The sequence below is a fragment of the Halictus rubicundus genome, chromosome 3 (assembly GCF_050948215.1).
Source record: "Halictus rubicundus isolate RS-2024b chromosome 3, iyHalRubi1_principal, whole genome shotgun sequence".
NCBI classification, from domain to species: domain Eukaryota; kingdom Metazoa; phylum Arthropoda; class Insecta; order Hymenoptera; family Halictidae; genus Halictus; species Halictus rubicundus.
The window spans coordinates 8,461,489-8,476,044 of NC_135151.1; the positions used below are offsets into that span (position 1 = coordinate 8,461,489).

Sequence of the window (14,556 nt, forward strand, 5' to 3'; positions counted from 1 at the left end):
TTGAAGATGTTGATCCAGAATTTGTGGAATATGTTCTATACACAAACATACCAAATCTACAATTTATTAACAATAGTGCACGTACCAATCTTCGTTTACCACAAAATTATTATCCATGTGCAATCAATATGTGCAGGCTGTGGCAACATAATAAATTAGTTTATTTTGAAGAAAATGTAATCAAACATGAAGAAAAAAGTGATTTATCACTAACAAAAACAAATATAAAATATGCAAAATATATACACATATCTCAAGATTCGTTTGCAGTATCGGACATTTTGGACAAGGCTTTGAAAATTCAGGAGTTGTGTGCTACATGTTGTTCATTGACTGTGCTTTATATTAAGATGCCTTTGAAACATCTAACCAAATTAAATCTTGGAAATAATTTCATTTCAGTCTTGAATGAATTTACTCAAGAAAATTTTCCGTCATTAAAATATTTTGATTTGACAAATAATTTAATAACAAATTTAGGACCAATGGGTTCATTCTGCACTTTGCAAGAATTTTATTGTAGCAATAATAAAATAGAAAATCTATTACAAATAGATAATGTTAAAACATGGGAGATGTTGCATGTTCTAGATCTTTCCAATAACCCAATACATAAAAAAGCATTAATATATAAAAAGTTTATTATATGTCATTTAAATAATATTGAAGTAGGTAAAATCATTCAATGTTCTTTCAAATACATATATAATTGTATATGTGTATTTATATATATGCTGTAAATATTATAATTTTATTAGTAGTATATATCTGGAGAATCTATTCAACGATCTGACATAACTGAAGTAAGATATATTTCTGACAGAAAATTAGACAACTATGTCTTACATACAATATACAAAACAGATCAATTAACAACTATTACCCAATTGAGTATAACTAATTGTTCCTTATCAAAGGTATATGTAATTTGTTATATGACAAAGTCAATTTCTACTATATTAAATGATGACTAATTGTAGGTTGATCTCTCTGCCGATCTATTACCACAATTAGAAAGTTTGGATTTAAGTAAAAATCAAATAACTTTCTTCTGGGGTCTTGATTCCTTTCAATATTTACATACATTATGCTTAAGTTACAATTGTCTTGAAACATTTGACAATAGTGGCTATGGAAAAAGTCAAGGCATATATCCAAAATTGTGTACATTACTATTAGATCATAATTGTATTAAATCATTAGTGAACATTAACAAAAAATTACCAGTCATCAAACACCTATTTCTAAATAACAATCACCTCGAAAATATTGATGGTAATATTTTATTTATACAAGTAACATTGCACTCTTCACCATTCATTATTCATTTTCATTATAAATGTATGTATATTACATTTTATAGGTATAAATCATTGTTCAAGTTTAGAATCTTTAATTTTGGATCATAACCAACTGGATACATTAACCCTAGAAGATTTTATTGACAACAATAATCTAAAATTTCTATCTTTTGAGAATAATAAAATGAAGTCATTGAAATTCACAAAACAATTAGAAAAATTGGAAAAACTTTATGCTGCAAATAACTGTTTAATGGTAAACGTTTGTAAAAAGATAATCATAAAAGCATACTGTAATATATTCATAATAATAATATTTTTTTAGAATGATGATGAAATGCAACATTTGCACGTATTGGAAAATTTGGTGGAATTAACATTTGAAGGAAATCATTTATTCACAGAAATGAACAAGGATAGAATGATTGCTCAGAACTTTGAATTAACGAATCCCGAAATTGTAAGAAATTTGTACTGATTTTTAATTACTTTATTTTATATTCATATGTTTTATAATATAATTTTAAAGAGACAGAATATTTATTTTATACTTTACAGTAACGTTGACCTCTGTCCATGTAAGTATACTTTCCAGTCAGCCAAACTTGCTTCGAGCAAATCTTGAACAATGTTTGTAATCGTACTTTGGTAGCAAAAGCCGATCATTTTGGTATCAAAAGCATTCTTGAAGCAGGATTTGGTCCCTATTTACAAATAATTTGCCACCAAAATTTGTTCACAAATTCCGAGCCTAATGCGGAAATAGATGGCTCGGTATTTGAGCGCAAAGTTTGCATGCAAAATTCCATGCTAAATGGAGAGCAAATCGAAACCGAACCTCGGTCTCATTATACAAGGTAAATCGGTTGCACTAAGAATAAATACCGGGCAACATCATAGGAAATCTTGTGTAGGAGAGATAACGAAAGTTGAAATTAAATAATTTTATGTTTTATTTATTTTTTAAGATTGAAATATTTACAATCTCAAAATTATAGTGTGTTTTCTCTACAACGGCAAGATTTCATCCGATTTTGCTTCATATTTACTCTTAGTGCGACCGACCTGTCCTCTATAGGGAGGCCAAGGTTTGGTCACAATTTGCTTCCCATTTGGCATGGAATTCTGCCTGCAAACTTTACATTCAAATACCGCGCCTAATGCGGAATTAGGTCGGAAATTGCAGACAATTGCGGTCGGAATTTGTGGACAAATTTTGGTGAAAAATTCTACTTACATGTGTATATGCATGAGTATAAGATTTAAATGAATCGGTTTTTTTAACAAATTATTTCGTGTGAACTGTCTGCACGTATTTCATATACCTACGTATATTATACACATTATGTTACAGTTCATATAGTAAAAAACAGCTATAGCTATCCTATGTAAAAAGGTGTAAGTATTTATATATATTTTAGTAGTATCATGCGTAGACACATATATGTATAAGCAGCGTCGTTGCAGTATAACTATATCTAACCTTAGTTACGGATCACTGACAACAAAAACAAATGGAGCTTGAAACAATACTTCGAAAATGTGTTGTAATAAATAAACGTAAGTCATGCAATGATTATGAGAAATTAACGTACACTTAATATGATATTTAGATGTTTTCATTTTACGATAAATATGATGTTTTTATAGCAGAAGAAAAATTAACAGAAAACAAGCTAGAAGAGGATGAGTATTTTCAAAAAATATATGAACAATGGAAAGGCGCCAAAGCTAAAGATAAAGACTTGACTTATAAAGTGATCCCCAAATTTTATTTTAAGGTAATGTACGTGAATAAAGATCATAGACGTTTTAAAACTGGTACCATTTAATACGTTAATATTTATACATTAGTTACCGAAGGAAGATGAGATTTTGCCACAAAAATTACGAGAAGAGACAAGAGCGTTATTTTTGCAAAGACGTTCTCGACAATTGCTAGATAATAGTGAATTAAAGGCATTATGGGTATTATTAGATAAACATCATAGTCCCCCATTATCAGGTGATGAACAACTAATAAATTATGAAGACTTCAAGAAAGTTGGTAAATTAGCTGGTGCAAAGTGTAGCCCTTATTTCACTGCAGTTGTATTTGCTAAGTTACAACAAGGCGATCCTCATGGTAGAATTAGTATAATGGCATTATTTAATTACGTTATGAGAAAAGTATGGTTACATCAAACAAGAATCGGTCTCTCTTTATATGATGTTACTGGTCAAGGTTATCTTAGGGAATCTGTAAGTTTTCATATTTTATCATGCAGCATGTCCTACTTTAATCTTTTCAGTCAATTGTCTTTCGGAAATGTAAAAAATATATCAAATATAATTTACTTTGCTTTGAGAAACAACATCTAAGTCTTTATATTACCAGGGTTAGATCACCATTACCAGGCACATGTAATTTCATAGGGGACATCTCATGATGGATGCAAAATTTGTTTTGGTAGAGGTAAAGGTGTCATTGAAATCTTAAGGTAATCTTCGTTTTTTCAAATTGAATTATATATTTTCACTTAACCAGGTACATAGTTAATTCCTAGATGAATTCCTTGACCTATAATATGTAGGAATTTGAAAGTCATTTAGAGACATTCGTTGTTGTTCAAAACTTTCCTTCGTTAAATATTCTTGAAGTTATTTCTTATTTCCTGTATTCAAAAAGACAACCTTGGACATCAATACAATGTTTAGTCCAGGTCTGCCCAACATAAGTCTATCATGAGATGGTCCCCTCAAAACAAAGCTCTATTTGAAAAATGTTTTTGAATAATGAATAATTTGAAAAATAATTATGTGAAGAGTTTAAATTTGGGACCCCTTGTATTTTATTCAAAATTAATATAACTATTAATAACTATTAATAACTGTTTTAGGATTTAGAAAACTACATATTAGAATTAATACCAACTCTACCTCAGCTTGAAGGTTTAGAGAAATCTTTTCATTCATTTTACGTCTGCACAGCAGTGAGAAAATTTTTATTTTTCCTTGATCCCCTCAGAACTGGTAGAGTTAGAATACAAGACATTTTGGCATGTAGTTTCCTGGATGATCTCCTTGAATTAAGGGATGAGGATTTGCCTAAAGACTTACAGGAAGCAAATTGGTTTTCTGCTCCATCAGCACTTAAAGTGTATGGACAGTATTTAAACCTTGATAGAGATCATAATGGAATGCTCAATAAAGAAGAACTTGCAGGGTAATTTTTATATAACAATATAATTTGTAGCATCTATATCTTACAGTATATTCGTGTGATAACTATCAAATTGTTGTTTAACAGGTATGGCACAGGAACTTTAACTGGTGTATTTCTTGAAAGAGTATTCCAAGAATGTTTAACATATGAGGGAGAAATGGATTACAAGACCTATTTAGATTTCGTTTTAGCATTAGAAAATCGTCATGAACCACAAAGTTTACATTATTTATTTCGAATACTGGATATTAATAATCGTGGTTACCTTGACACATTTTGTCTTAATTATTTTTTCCGAGTACGTATATAAATAACAAATTTACAAATTTGTTTAAACAAACTTCTAACTTTTGATCTACATGATTTTATTCTGTTCATTTTATAGGCTATACAAGAACAAATGACAATGCATGGTCAAGAACCAGTGAGTTTTGAGGATGTTAAAGATGAAATATTTGACATGGTAAAACCAGCAGATCCTTGTAAAATTACATTACAAGACTTATTATCTTGGTAAGTACGTTTATAAATCCACATAGATTCGAAAATAATTTTTTGTAGACATCAAATTGAACTGAATGATTCATATTTTACAGTGGTCAAGGCGATACAATGGTCAGTATTTTAATAGAATTTCATGGCTTTTGGGCTTATGAAAATCGTGAAGCCATGGCTGCCGATACCGGTGATGAATCATCCCATGTTTGAAAGGCAAACAATCTGGAAATGTAATACATTTCTATGACCACTCTGATGGTTATCACGACTGAAACTACTAGAATATTTCTACAATTCTATGTTAAGACCTCACAACATACCGACACAAGAATGTGTGATATGAATTTTATAATAAAATTATTTTTTTAACAAATTACAGTCTTTAATATTCTTATATTGTTCAATACTAACAACTATTTATTAAGGGTCCTATAGCTATTACTAACATTAATACATTTTCAGAATATGTAAAAATACATATTTTTAAAAAAAAAAAAAATAAGAATCTATAAGATTATTTAGGTACTATTTAAAAATAAACAATTTTTAACTTTTTTCCCTTCGCCAAACACGAAAAACAAATATGTAAAAAACTTTAGATTGTACTCGTAACGTAAAGATACAAAACCAAGTTATTTGTATTTCTTTTGGTATTTACAATATCTCCTTCATTCATGTATCTACTCCTTTATATGTCATCTGTTGTATGCATTTCACTACTCTCGTCGACCAATGAAATCGTTTCATTTTAAATGGCCCTATGCAAACGTACTTTGCCCCCCCACAACGACGAGTTTAATGACGCTTTCGTTGTGCAGTTACTCCAATCCTGTGAACAGCTTCGGTAGGTCTTTTGACGCTTCATATTATATTTGAATCGCGCGAAAGTTTTCCTGTGTACTGTGTCATTTTCCTCACGTGAGTGCATTACCGTTTAAACAACAAACACTTAGCGTCACATGCGAGTTGTCGACGCTTTTAAAATGATTTACTTTCACGCGAACGATTGAGAAATAAGAATTGACACTTTCAGTATACTACTACTGTACACGCGTTTGATTGCTGCGGCGGTTGTGTTTAAATTTAACGGTCGTAAATAGCTTCTCATGCATAAGACTTAAACGAGCGTCCGAATTCTTTTGGTGATTTACATGCAGCGATGATATTATTCAATGAAGTATTTAAAATTGAGTACACGTGATTGCTGATATTTCACAGGCTTTGTACAATTTTCAGGTGTCTGATATTTTTTATTAGTTCTTCCCTCTTTTAATCTGGAAGCCCCTCCTCGAGGATATCTCCGCATCTGATAACGACGGAGACATTTGAAGGGTGGTCGGTTTGGATTTGCTAATACCTTATACGTCACATAATGGACCCTTTCACTCAGGTAAAGCCCTTCCATTCAATTACTGTAATATGTAATGTACAACTGTGACAGTGGTTGTCAATGGTCACGGTTTGAGTAGAATTTTTTAGCCAAAACATTGTTTTATGTTTTATCGATATTTGAATTTTATTAACACAGAACAAATGTACGATATTTGAAACTTTTATTTCGATAGTTATTTTATAAACTATCGAAATTATATAATTCTTAATTTATTATTTTTGACAGATTATTTAGTATTCTGTAGCTTGACTATTAAATCATGAGAATAAAATAATAGTTGTTCTACTTTTAATATAAAATATAGTGTTTCCTTTTTTTTTACAAGTCAATTTTTTTTATTTAATAATATATTGGTTTATGTAAATAGAGAATGTTAGAACGTGCAAGGGCAAGAAGAGAAAAATTAGATACTCAACTATCCAATGCTGGACATGATGTCAAAAAAAGGCGTAGTCCTTTGAAAGCTTCGCTACAAAAGCTTGGCAAACTATATTCTGGTAAGTTACATTGTGTAGTACACCCACGCAGATTGCTTCAAACTGGTTTCTTACACCAGCTTTCTAGCATATCTGTGTGTTTCCTGTAGTGCAAGCCATATGTAGTTGATAAACACTCGAAAACGTTTGGTAAACGATTTATATGAATATGCTTTCTATTACCACTATTATTTATGATATTTTTATTGTATTGCACGTAATCAGTATACTATTATGTAAATTGAATGTGGACAAGAACTTATAAAAAAAACATGTCGAATTTTTTTCTGAGAACTAAAGTCACTTAAAACTCGCACAAAAGTTTCATTAAAATGAATTTTTGTAACTTGAATGTGTTCCCCCGTTAGTTATTAACTTTTACAAAAGCTATAAATAATTACTTCTTATAGATGACAGTAGTCGGGAATTAAGTTCACCCATCCACAGGACAGAAGAAAGATTCAATGCAGAAGAAGAGAACACAGAGCAAAAGCCAACTAGAAGAGGTGCTAGACTCGATAGATTAGCAGCTCTTGCTTCAACGATTAATAACTGGGAAGATGATCTGTCTCATCCAACTTTGGTGAATTAAGCAGAACTTTTTTTAGATTTTATTATATTATGTTTGATTAAAACCAATTAAAGTGAGTATTGTTGCAGGTGAAGCCAGCAGACAGCAGCAAAGCAGATAGAATACATGCAAAATTTAATGAGCAAGTCAGAAGTGTACCAGATTCTCAGCCAAGCACAAGTGGATATAAAGTAGGAGGTAGAAATAGTAAAGGTTCAAGTCCTAAGAAGAATGAACCATGTTCAACAAAACAAATGAAATGGGACAAAACTATACTGCAAACATTGGTAACTATTTCTATTGATACATAAAATAATGATATGTGTTTCTTTTATATGACTAAAGCTATGAAAGTTTATTCTGTGAAGAAGATCTAAAAGAAAATTGTAAAAGGTGAAGAAATACAATACAATTGCTTCTTGTTGAGTCTGTTGGATGAAAATGCTATTTACAGGAGGCTCAAGGCTTTAGTCGTACAAAAAGCAATAGTCGCCTTGTATATGACTATAAGGCTTGTTCTCAGGGAAAAGATGTAGATTCGCCAAGTTCATCTAAACTTACACCAGTTGAAGAAGATTTCGCACACCACGAAGACAAAAATGACAAAAAAACAAAAGAAAATATATTTAAAAATTCCAACACTCCAGAGAAAACACCAAGGAGCGCAATATCCAGCACAAGTGGTAATTCCCGACCTTCACCAAGATTTGGCTTTAATAGCTCTCCCAAAAGTCCGGCTCAATCTAGCCCAGGCTCAGTACTGAGTAAAGCTTCTCTATTTGAGTCTAAGAATACAGAAGGGAAAGCAAAAGATCCAGCCCAAATGTCGCTGTCTGAGAGAATGGCACTTTTTGAAAAAAATAAAGGAGAAGCACCTTTATTACCGAAAGCACCTCTTACTATGTCTGTACCACCAAAAAAACTGCGAGAGAAAGAGAAAACTAGTTCAGCGTCAGGTCATCCAACCAATGCAGGTATTTTTAATCTTCGAAATTCAGTAGAAAATGATGTAATTATTATTTTAAATTAAATAATCATATATTTGAAAATTCTATTGTAGCAAAAGCTAGGACTGATATTCCTAATAATGCTGTTAATGTTCAACGAGAAAAGTTTGAACAAGGTCTAAGCACTCAAGAATTAGAAAATAATATTTTGCGTAACACTCATCTGGAAAGACAGCGTGAATTGGATATGTTACGTACACGTTTCAACAGAAATAAAGAAATGGCTCAAGCTGCTGCTGGTTCTTGTATTAGAACCAGTGAAAGCAGCGAAGGAAAATCAAATTCTCCTAAAAACTCTCCAGTGTGTCCAGTCAAACCGACACCTGCACCTGTAAGTAAATTGTGCCATTCTTTGTCCTATTTATAAATGTTTCTTCTTCATCAAGTTTAATTGAAATTAAGCGTGTGTATTGTTTTTATAATAGGATTGCAGTATTCCCCCGCCACCACCACCTCCTCCACAGTTGCATATGTCTGCTTCAAGACCTACTTCAACTCAAAACAAAAATTCACCAGTCAAAAGACAAGGTATTTATTTAGAATCTTGTATTTTGTTGCATAACTAGAACATTTTTAATGATTTGTTTTAAAGTTGTAGGTAGCCCGCCGAAAACACAAATAAAAGCAGTGTCTGATATTAAACGCATTCGTGTCGCACCGCCTAAGCCTGGACATCTTTATCCTAATCTTTCTGACATAGAAAATACAACAGAAACAGACACAGAGTATACTGTTAATAGTACTGTTAATAGTTCAGAAGCAGAAACTGCCACTCTAGACGAGAAAACAGACACCGAGTCTGCGACAGAAGCTGAATATTATGTAAAAGTCAGATAATTGAATAAAATTTCAGTTCGGAAAAATAATATTACATTTTGTACGATTTTTAATATTAATTCCACATATTTTATTTTAAATAGGACAACGAAACCGAGATCGACAGTCAAGAAGAATGTGAAGAACTAAATACCAGTCTTGGCAGAAGTATTTTACGAGTTGTGAATGAACAAGCATTTTTAAATAAAAAGGTATATTCAGATTCATGGTGATATAAATTACCTAGACAGTTTATAACAGACATGGACATAGATTGCTCTGTAGATCACTGTCCTGGCTTTGTCGAAATTGAGAGTAACGAAATAATGTCTATCTGACACATCCTGTGTAGATATAGCAAGATAGGTAGTGTTTTGTCAAGAGCGCCTAATGCCCATGCCTAGTCTGTATATATACATATCTGTTACATTTTAATTATAGTATTTTGGTAATGCGGTTTGTAGAGATCAATTGATCCAGATCCAGATAGTTCAACTTCCGACATTTCAGTATTGGATGAGATGGATGAATATTTAGATGAATGTCTTGCGCTGCAAGAAACACATGGTATAAATGGTACTACAGAGGAGGGACCAACTCCGCCCAAGCTAAACAAAGGTGGTAAAAGTCCATCCAATGTATCAACAAGTTTCAAATATAGTCAAGGGTAAGATACAAAATGGATGTAAACCAGATACGAATTTAGTATATGGATTGAAGTTGATTCCCTTTTCTTTGAAGGTCGCCGTACCGATCACCTTTGAAAAAGATTTCACCTGCATCTCCTAAACAGAGTGAAACTTATGTGGTAGATGGTGATAATTGTGTACCATTAATGCACAGTGTCAGTTTTTATCGACGCCAACAATCACAAGTGAGCTATTTAAATATTATAATTATGATTTCGCTTTTGAAATTCAATGTTAATTCATAAATTAATTATAGACATCTAAAACTCCGGTGCGTGTAATATCGAGGATGCAAGAATCTCCAGACACTTTGTCAAACGCAACGAAAGTAGACGATGCTAAGAGCGAAGCTGTTTTAGTACAAGAAAAAGTGAAAAAATTACTAGATGACGTGTGCAAGCAACAAACGATCATTGGTCAAGCTAGTCAAGCATTAAATTTGTGTACTTCTACGGTAGAGTTCAATGATTCTAGGGAACAAGTTGAAGGAGAAAGACTATTGCTCGTTGCCAGTAAGTTTAATATATATTGATATCATTTTATACCTTATTCATTGGTAGCATACCATTAAAATGATATGAAACATATGAATTTCATCGCAGCTCACAGGCGGCAAGCTGCTTTAAACGAAGTTCAACGATTAAAGGTCGAAGGCACATTGAAACCTGTCTCTCCTGGATCACCGGAAGTACAAGAAAGTGGTTCTTTAACCATCTCTGCTATCACTCTGCCACTTAAACGAGAGTACTATCGCAGTAATGGTACGAGTAATTATTGCTGTTGCTAAACAACATTTTTGGAAATATTGCGTTGGAGAAACTGGTTAATTTGATAATTATATTGTAGATACATGCCTCCATTTTGTTTGTTTAATGCGACATTTGGAGGAAATAGTGGCTACTCCAGTGGTTGTTGCAGAATCTGGCGATTCTTGCCTTCGATTTCCATCAACGCTGAAATTACATGATTTGTCCAACGATTTTAAGATTACTGTGGAGATCTACTCACTTCAAACACAATCTGAAATTTTACCACACGAAATTAAATATCACATTAATAATGGTAGTGGATGCAGTAGCAGTAACAACAATTGCAATAAAAAGGTAAGCACACATTCGTACATTCAAAACTCTATGTGTCGGTACTGAATTATATACAATGTACAGTTTCAATAAATAATGACTGTTTCGCAGCTAATAAATAAAACTCCTAAAAAGTTTTTAAAACAAGAAAGCCGATTAGTAATGCCAAGTGTTCAAAGCCCGGCTGGCCCATCTGCTGTTAGATCTCCCGCATTCCAATTGTCTGGCTACGTTATTTTTAGTCTGAAGGAAGTGCATCGACAGCAATTTACATTAAATAAGGTCAGCATTAATGTTTGTATGAGCAGACGAAGAAAGTACGTAAAATAGGGTATTTATTTCCTATAAGAATACTGCAATTTTTTTTGTACGTGAAATTGGGCATTGCTGTTATGATTGAAATAACTTATGTTTCTCGCGTTTGAATCGAGAAATTTGTTTCATTCTTCTTAGAGCTTATTACATGGATCTAACTCCTTTTCACACTACGTCGAAAATAATTTTTTTGTTTTAAATAAAATAGGATATGTGTAAACAAAAGTGTGTACAAAGTGGAGTAGATTCATTGATTGAACAATGTAAAAATCACAGATTTTTCGACAATTATTAGGTACCATCGCAATCACCGTTAGAGGGACGACTGCAGATGCATGTTTCTTGCGAGCTTTCGGTCTCGGTGGAGCATAGAGGATTTCTTACAATGTTCGAAGACATTTCTGGATTTGGTGCTTGGCATCGTAGATGGTGCTTACTTAAAGGATCGACGATATCCTATTGGAAATATCCTGACGACGAAAGGAAGAAAACTCCCATTGGAAGCTTAGATTTGCAAAGTAATTATATACATCTTTAATATCTGTTACAAATTGAATTAATAATCTATTGCATTTACAGATGTTTCCACAAATCAGGTTGGATTAGTTTCTCGTGATATATGTGCACGTGCTAATACGTTTTTACTGGAAACAACTAGAAGTGCAGAACCTGGTGACACTGAAAGCTTGATTGTGATCAGAAATGCACACACAACAACAATTAGGTAATTATACTTTGTCTTTGAAAAATGAAATATATAAGCCTTAGAAGTTGGTAAATGAAATATCACTAAATCATTGACTTTCTTTTTAGGCATCTGTTATCTGCGGACACGAAAGAAGATAGATTAGAGTGGTGTTCGAAGATTAACAAAACTTTGAGTTTGTTACATGCTTGGTGTTAACTTCTCAACGTAGAATAAAAAATCAAATTCTGTCAATAACAGAAATTTATTTGCTTACTAAACTATATGTTTGTTTCGTCCGATTACTTAATGAATACTACTCGAAAATGCCTCTATAAACGACTATTATATTTACTTTGGCGCGTACCGTTCTTCGTGCGCGTACTCTTCCTTGGGTCATAAACGGGCCTAGATCGCATAAACGACCTTACCACGCGGCCTGTACATGTTTTGTTTTTCGACCATTTGAATGCCGAACACATGTTTCGCGATGCCAGCGAGAATCTCCTTTTTAGGAGACTTGTAAACATAACAGTTTCTCTCCCTCTCTCCCCGCACACCCTTGTACAATCAGCATTCATACAAGCCATACAACGCATTACTTATAATTAAAGCCAACACAAACGATATCCTAAACCGTAAAAAAAAAGACACCAAACGTCGTTGTTATCGCAATAACATAGTAATTTTAACATATATTATAATAAAGAAACATTACAATAAACATTTCGCCGGATTTTTTTCGCCGGCTAATATATTTTACAACTACATTAACACTAGAACTACCGAGCCCTAAACGTGACTTAGACTTATCCCTTTATAATAACAGCAAGATTGAATTTGCTCAAGTTTCATACGATTTTTATGGTAACATGTACTCCAAAGAAGAGATATATTGAAAAAAGTCTCGTGAAAACGTTTTCATAGTTTCATTAATCGTGAAAGAAGAAATCATCCACCAGTCATTTTGACTGGTTCGGTAGTTCTAGTGTTAATACCATGGACAGTACAAGCGACATTGGTTTTTCCAAACCTACCGGTGAATAGCGACCGATCGGTTGATACAATCACCCGAATCGTCGAATGCCACATAGTGGTGCCGTGGCGGCACCAAATCCACTTTATAAAGTTATATAAAAATTTTCTATAAATAAAAATTTCCCTAATAATTTTTACTATAAAAATTCTAATGTACACACACACACACACACACACAGACAATTTCATTTTCTGTGAATAATTACCTGCATATATGTAATTAGTGACAGAAAATGAAATTTACCAATATAATTAATATACTTGACAAGAAATTAACAATTTTTATAAAAAAATTTATTTTTAAAAACTAACAAATTCAAAACGAAATTAATAATAAATGAATGCTATTCACTATCCGACTCATTCTCAGTACTTTGAATGCGATTCCCATTCACGTTCTTCCAAACAATCTCGATCTATCTTTACATTCTTATTACTTTTCGAATAGGTATAAAATATATTGTCACGTCCGGTGGTTCGATCGCTCATGAATAAGACAAATAAAACTTCAAATAAAAATTATGCCACGCGAGGAGAGAAGAATAAATAAGATTAAGATAAGCCTTAAGATTCTAGGAAGTAAGACGGTGTCATGTCCGGTGATCCGACCGCTTAAGAATCAAACGAATAAAACTTCAGACAAAGAATTATTATGAACTATTGTTGAAACCCAATAATGTCACGCGAGGAGACGAAGATAAATGAGATTAGGATAGGCGTTAAAATTTCTAGAAAATTAGATAGCGAACAAAACAATTCCAATTATCCTCCTGCGAGAGACGCAGCAAAGATCGATGTCACCCCGAAAAATAAACAGAAAGTGTGTCCAGTTGCGCCAAGTTCCAAGAAGGCACACTAATCCCATGGTAAGAATGACGCGCATTAGATAAAAGATCAAATCAATATCCTATTGAAACAATGGACTGTCCATCCTATAAAAGGGAACCAATACTTCAAAGATCAACCATTCTGTCATAAAGTTTGGACCAGACCAGTCCGTCATAGAAGTGTCAATTCAGTTTCAATAAAGTTCCATTCAGTTTTAATAAAGTTTCAGTAAAGTTCAAGTTCAGTGAAAGTTTAATAAAGTTTAAAAGAAGCGATAATTGGAATTGGTGAAATCTGCGACCTGCGGCTGCGATAGTTGGAACCTGCAACCTGCGACCTGCGACCTGCAGCAACTGCGATTAGCGGTATTTCCGATCTGCGGCAACTGCAATTTGCGGAACCTGCGACTTGTGGACTTGCGGTGTCCACTTAACGAAGCGAACCCAACAACTCGGTAAATTAACATTATTATTAGTGAACGAAATATTTGTAAGCTATCTAGTTTATGCGTTAACTACATATAATCTCTATTTGTCAAATCATATTTAAAATATCTGATTCAGCATCTAATATTGAATAAATCAATAATTTTGTTTGTTTTTGGAAAATAAGAATACATGTTATTTAAACAATCCTCAATTTCCCGAACCGT

General features: G+C 32.7%; 2 protein-coding genes across 7 annotated transcripts; both read left to right on the forward strand.

Moving 5' to 3' along the window:
* The first annotated feature begins 864 nt into the window (after positions 1–864).
* LOC143352583 (serine/threonine-protein phosphatase 2A regulatory subunit B'' subunit gamma-like) lies at positions 865–5,377 on the forward strand. Of its 3 annotated transcripts, XM_076785200.1 has the most exons (10): positions 865–1,275; positions 1,364–1,557; positions 1,627–1,761; positions 2,723–2,861; positions 2,952–3,082; positions 3,156–3,542; positions 4,181–4,506; positions 4,591–4,804; positions 4,892–5,019; positions 5,103–5,377. In XM_076785200.1, exons 4-10 carry the CDS (start codon positions 2,816–2,818, stop codon positions 5,212–5,214), a joined length of 1,344 nt encoding a protein of 447 aa, XP_076641315.1. In that variant the 5' UTR covers positions 865–1,275; positions 1,364–1,557; positions 1,627–1,761; positions 2,723–2,815; the 3' UTR covers positions 5,215–5,377. The 3 variants fall into 3 exon arrangements, with proteins under 3 accessions (XP_076641315.1, XP_076641314.1, XP_076641316.1); XM_076785199.1 differs by having other exon boundaries at positions 1,364–1,761; XM_076785201.1 differs by having other exon boundaries at positions 1,364–1,761; positions 2,955–3,082.
* Positions 5,378–5,713: 336 nt separating this feature from the next.
* Positions 5,714–12,388, forward strand: LOC143352584 (anillin). Of its 4 annotated transcripts, none has more exons than XM_076785204.1 (18): positions 5,714–6,394; positions 6,765–6,894; positions 7,284–7,456; positions 7,534–7,731; positions 7,899–8,418; positions 8,505–8,782; positions 8,877–8,979; positions 9,050–9,279; positions 9,372–9,479; positions 9,732–9,934; positions 10,009–10,141; positions 10,213–10,468; positions 10,559–10,717; positions 10,803–11,059; positions 11,150–11,320; positions 11,649–11,871; positions 11,933–12,077; positions 12,167–12,388. In XM_076785204.1, the coding sequence occupies exons 1-18, from the start codon at positions 6,377–6,379 to the stop codon at positions 12,255–12,257; spliced, it is 3,396 nt and encodes a 1,131-aa protein (XP_076641319.1). In that variant the 5' UTR covers positions 5,714–6,376; the 3' UTR covers positions 12,258–12,388. The 4 variants fall into 4 exon arrangements, with proteins under 4 accessions (XP_076641319.1, XP_076641317.1, XP_076641318.1 ...); XM_076785202.1 differs by having other exon boundaries at positions 5,715–6,394; positions 9,044–9,279; XM_076785203.1 differs by having other exon boundaries at positions 5,715–6,394; positions 9,044–9,273.
* The last annotated feature ends 2,168 nt before the right edge of the window (positions 12,389–14,556 follow it).

Bases quoted from the DNA above. Each gene is read 5' to 3' on its own strand.
- LOC143352584 (XM_076785202.1), top strand. The intron at 11,321-11,648 runs GTCAGCATTAAT...GACAATTATTAG, and splicing joins AGCAATTTACATTAAATAAG to GTACCATCGCAATCACCGTT. The intron at 11,872-11,932 runs GTAATTATATAC...TTGCATTTACAG, and splicing joins TGGAAGCTTAGATTTGCAAA to ATGTTTCCACAAATCAGGTT.
- LOC143352583 (XM_076785199.1), top strand. From the start codon at position 2,816: ATGGAGCTTGAAACAATACTTCGAAAATGTGTTGTAATAAATAAAC. The intron at 4,507-4,590 runs GTAATTTTTATA...GTTGTTTAACAG, and splicing joins AATAAAGAAGAACTTGCAGG to GTATGGCACAGGAACTTTAA. The intron at 5,020-5,102 runs GTAAGTACGTTT...CATATTTTACAG, and splicing joins TTACAAGACTTATTATCTTG to TGGTCAAGGCGATACAATGG.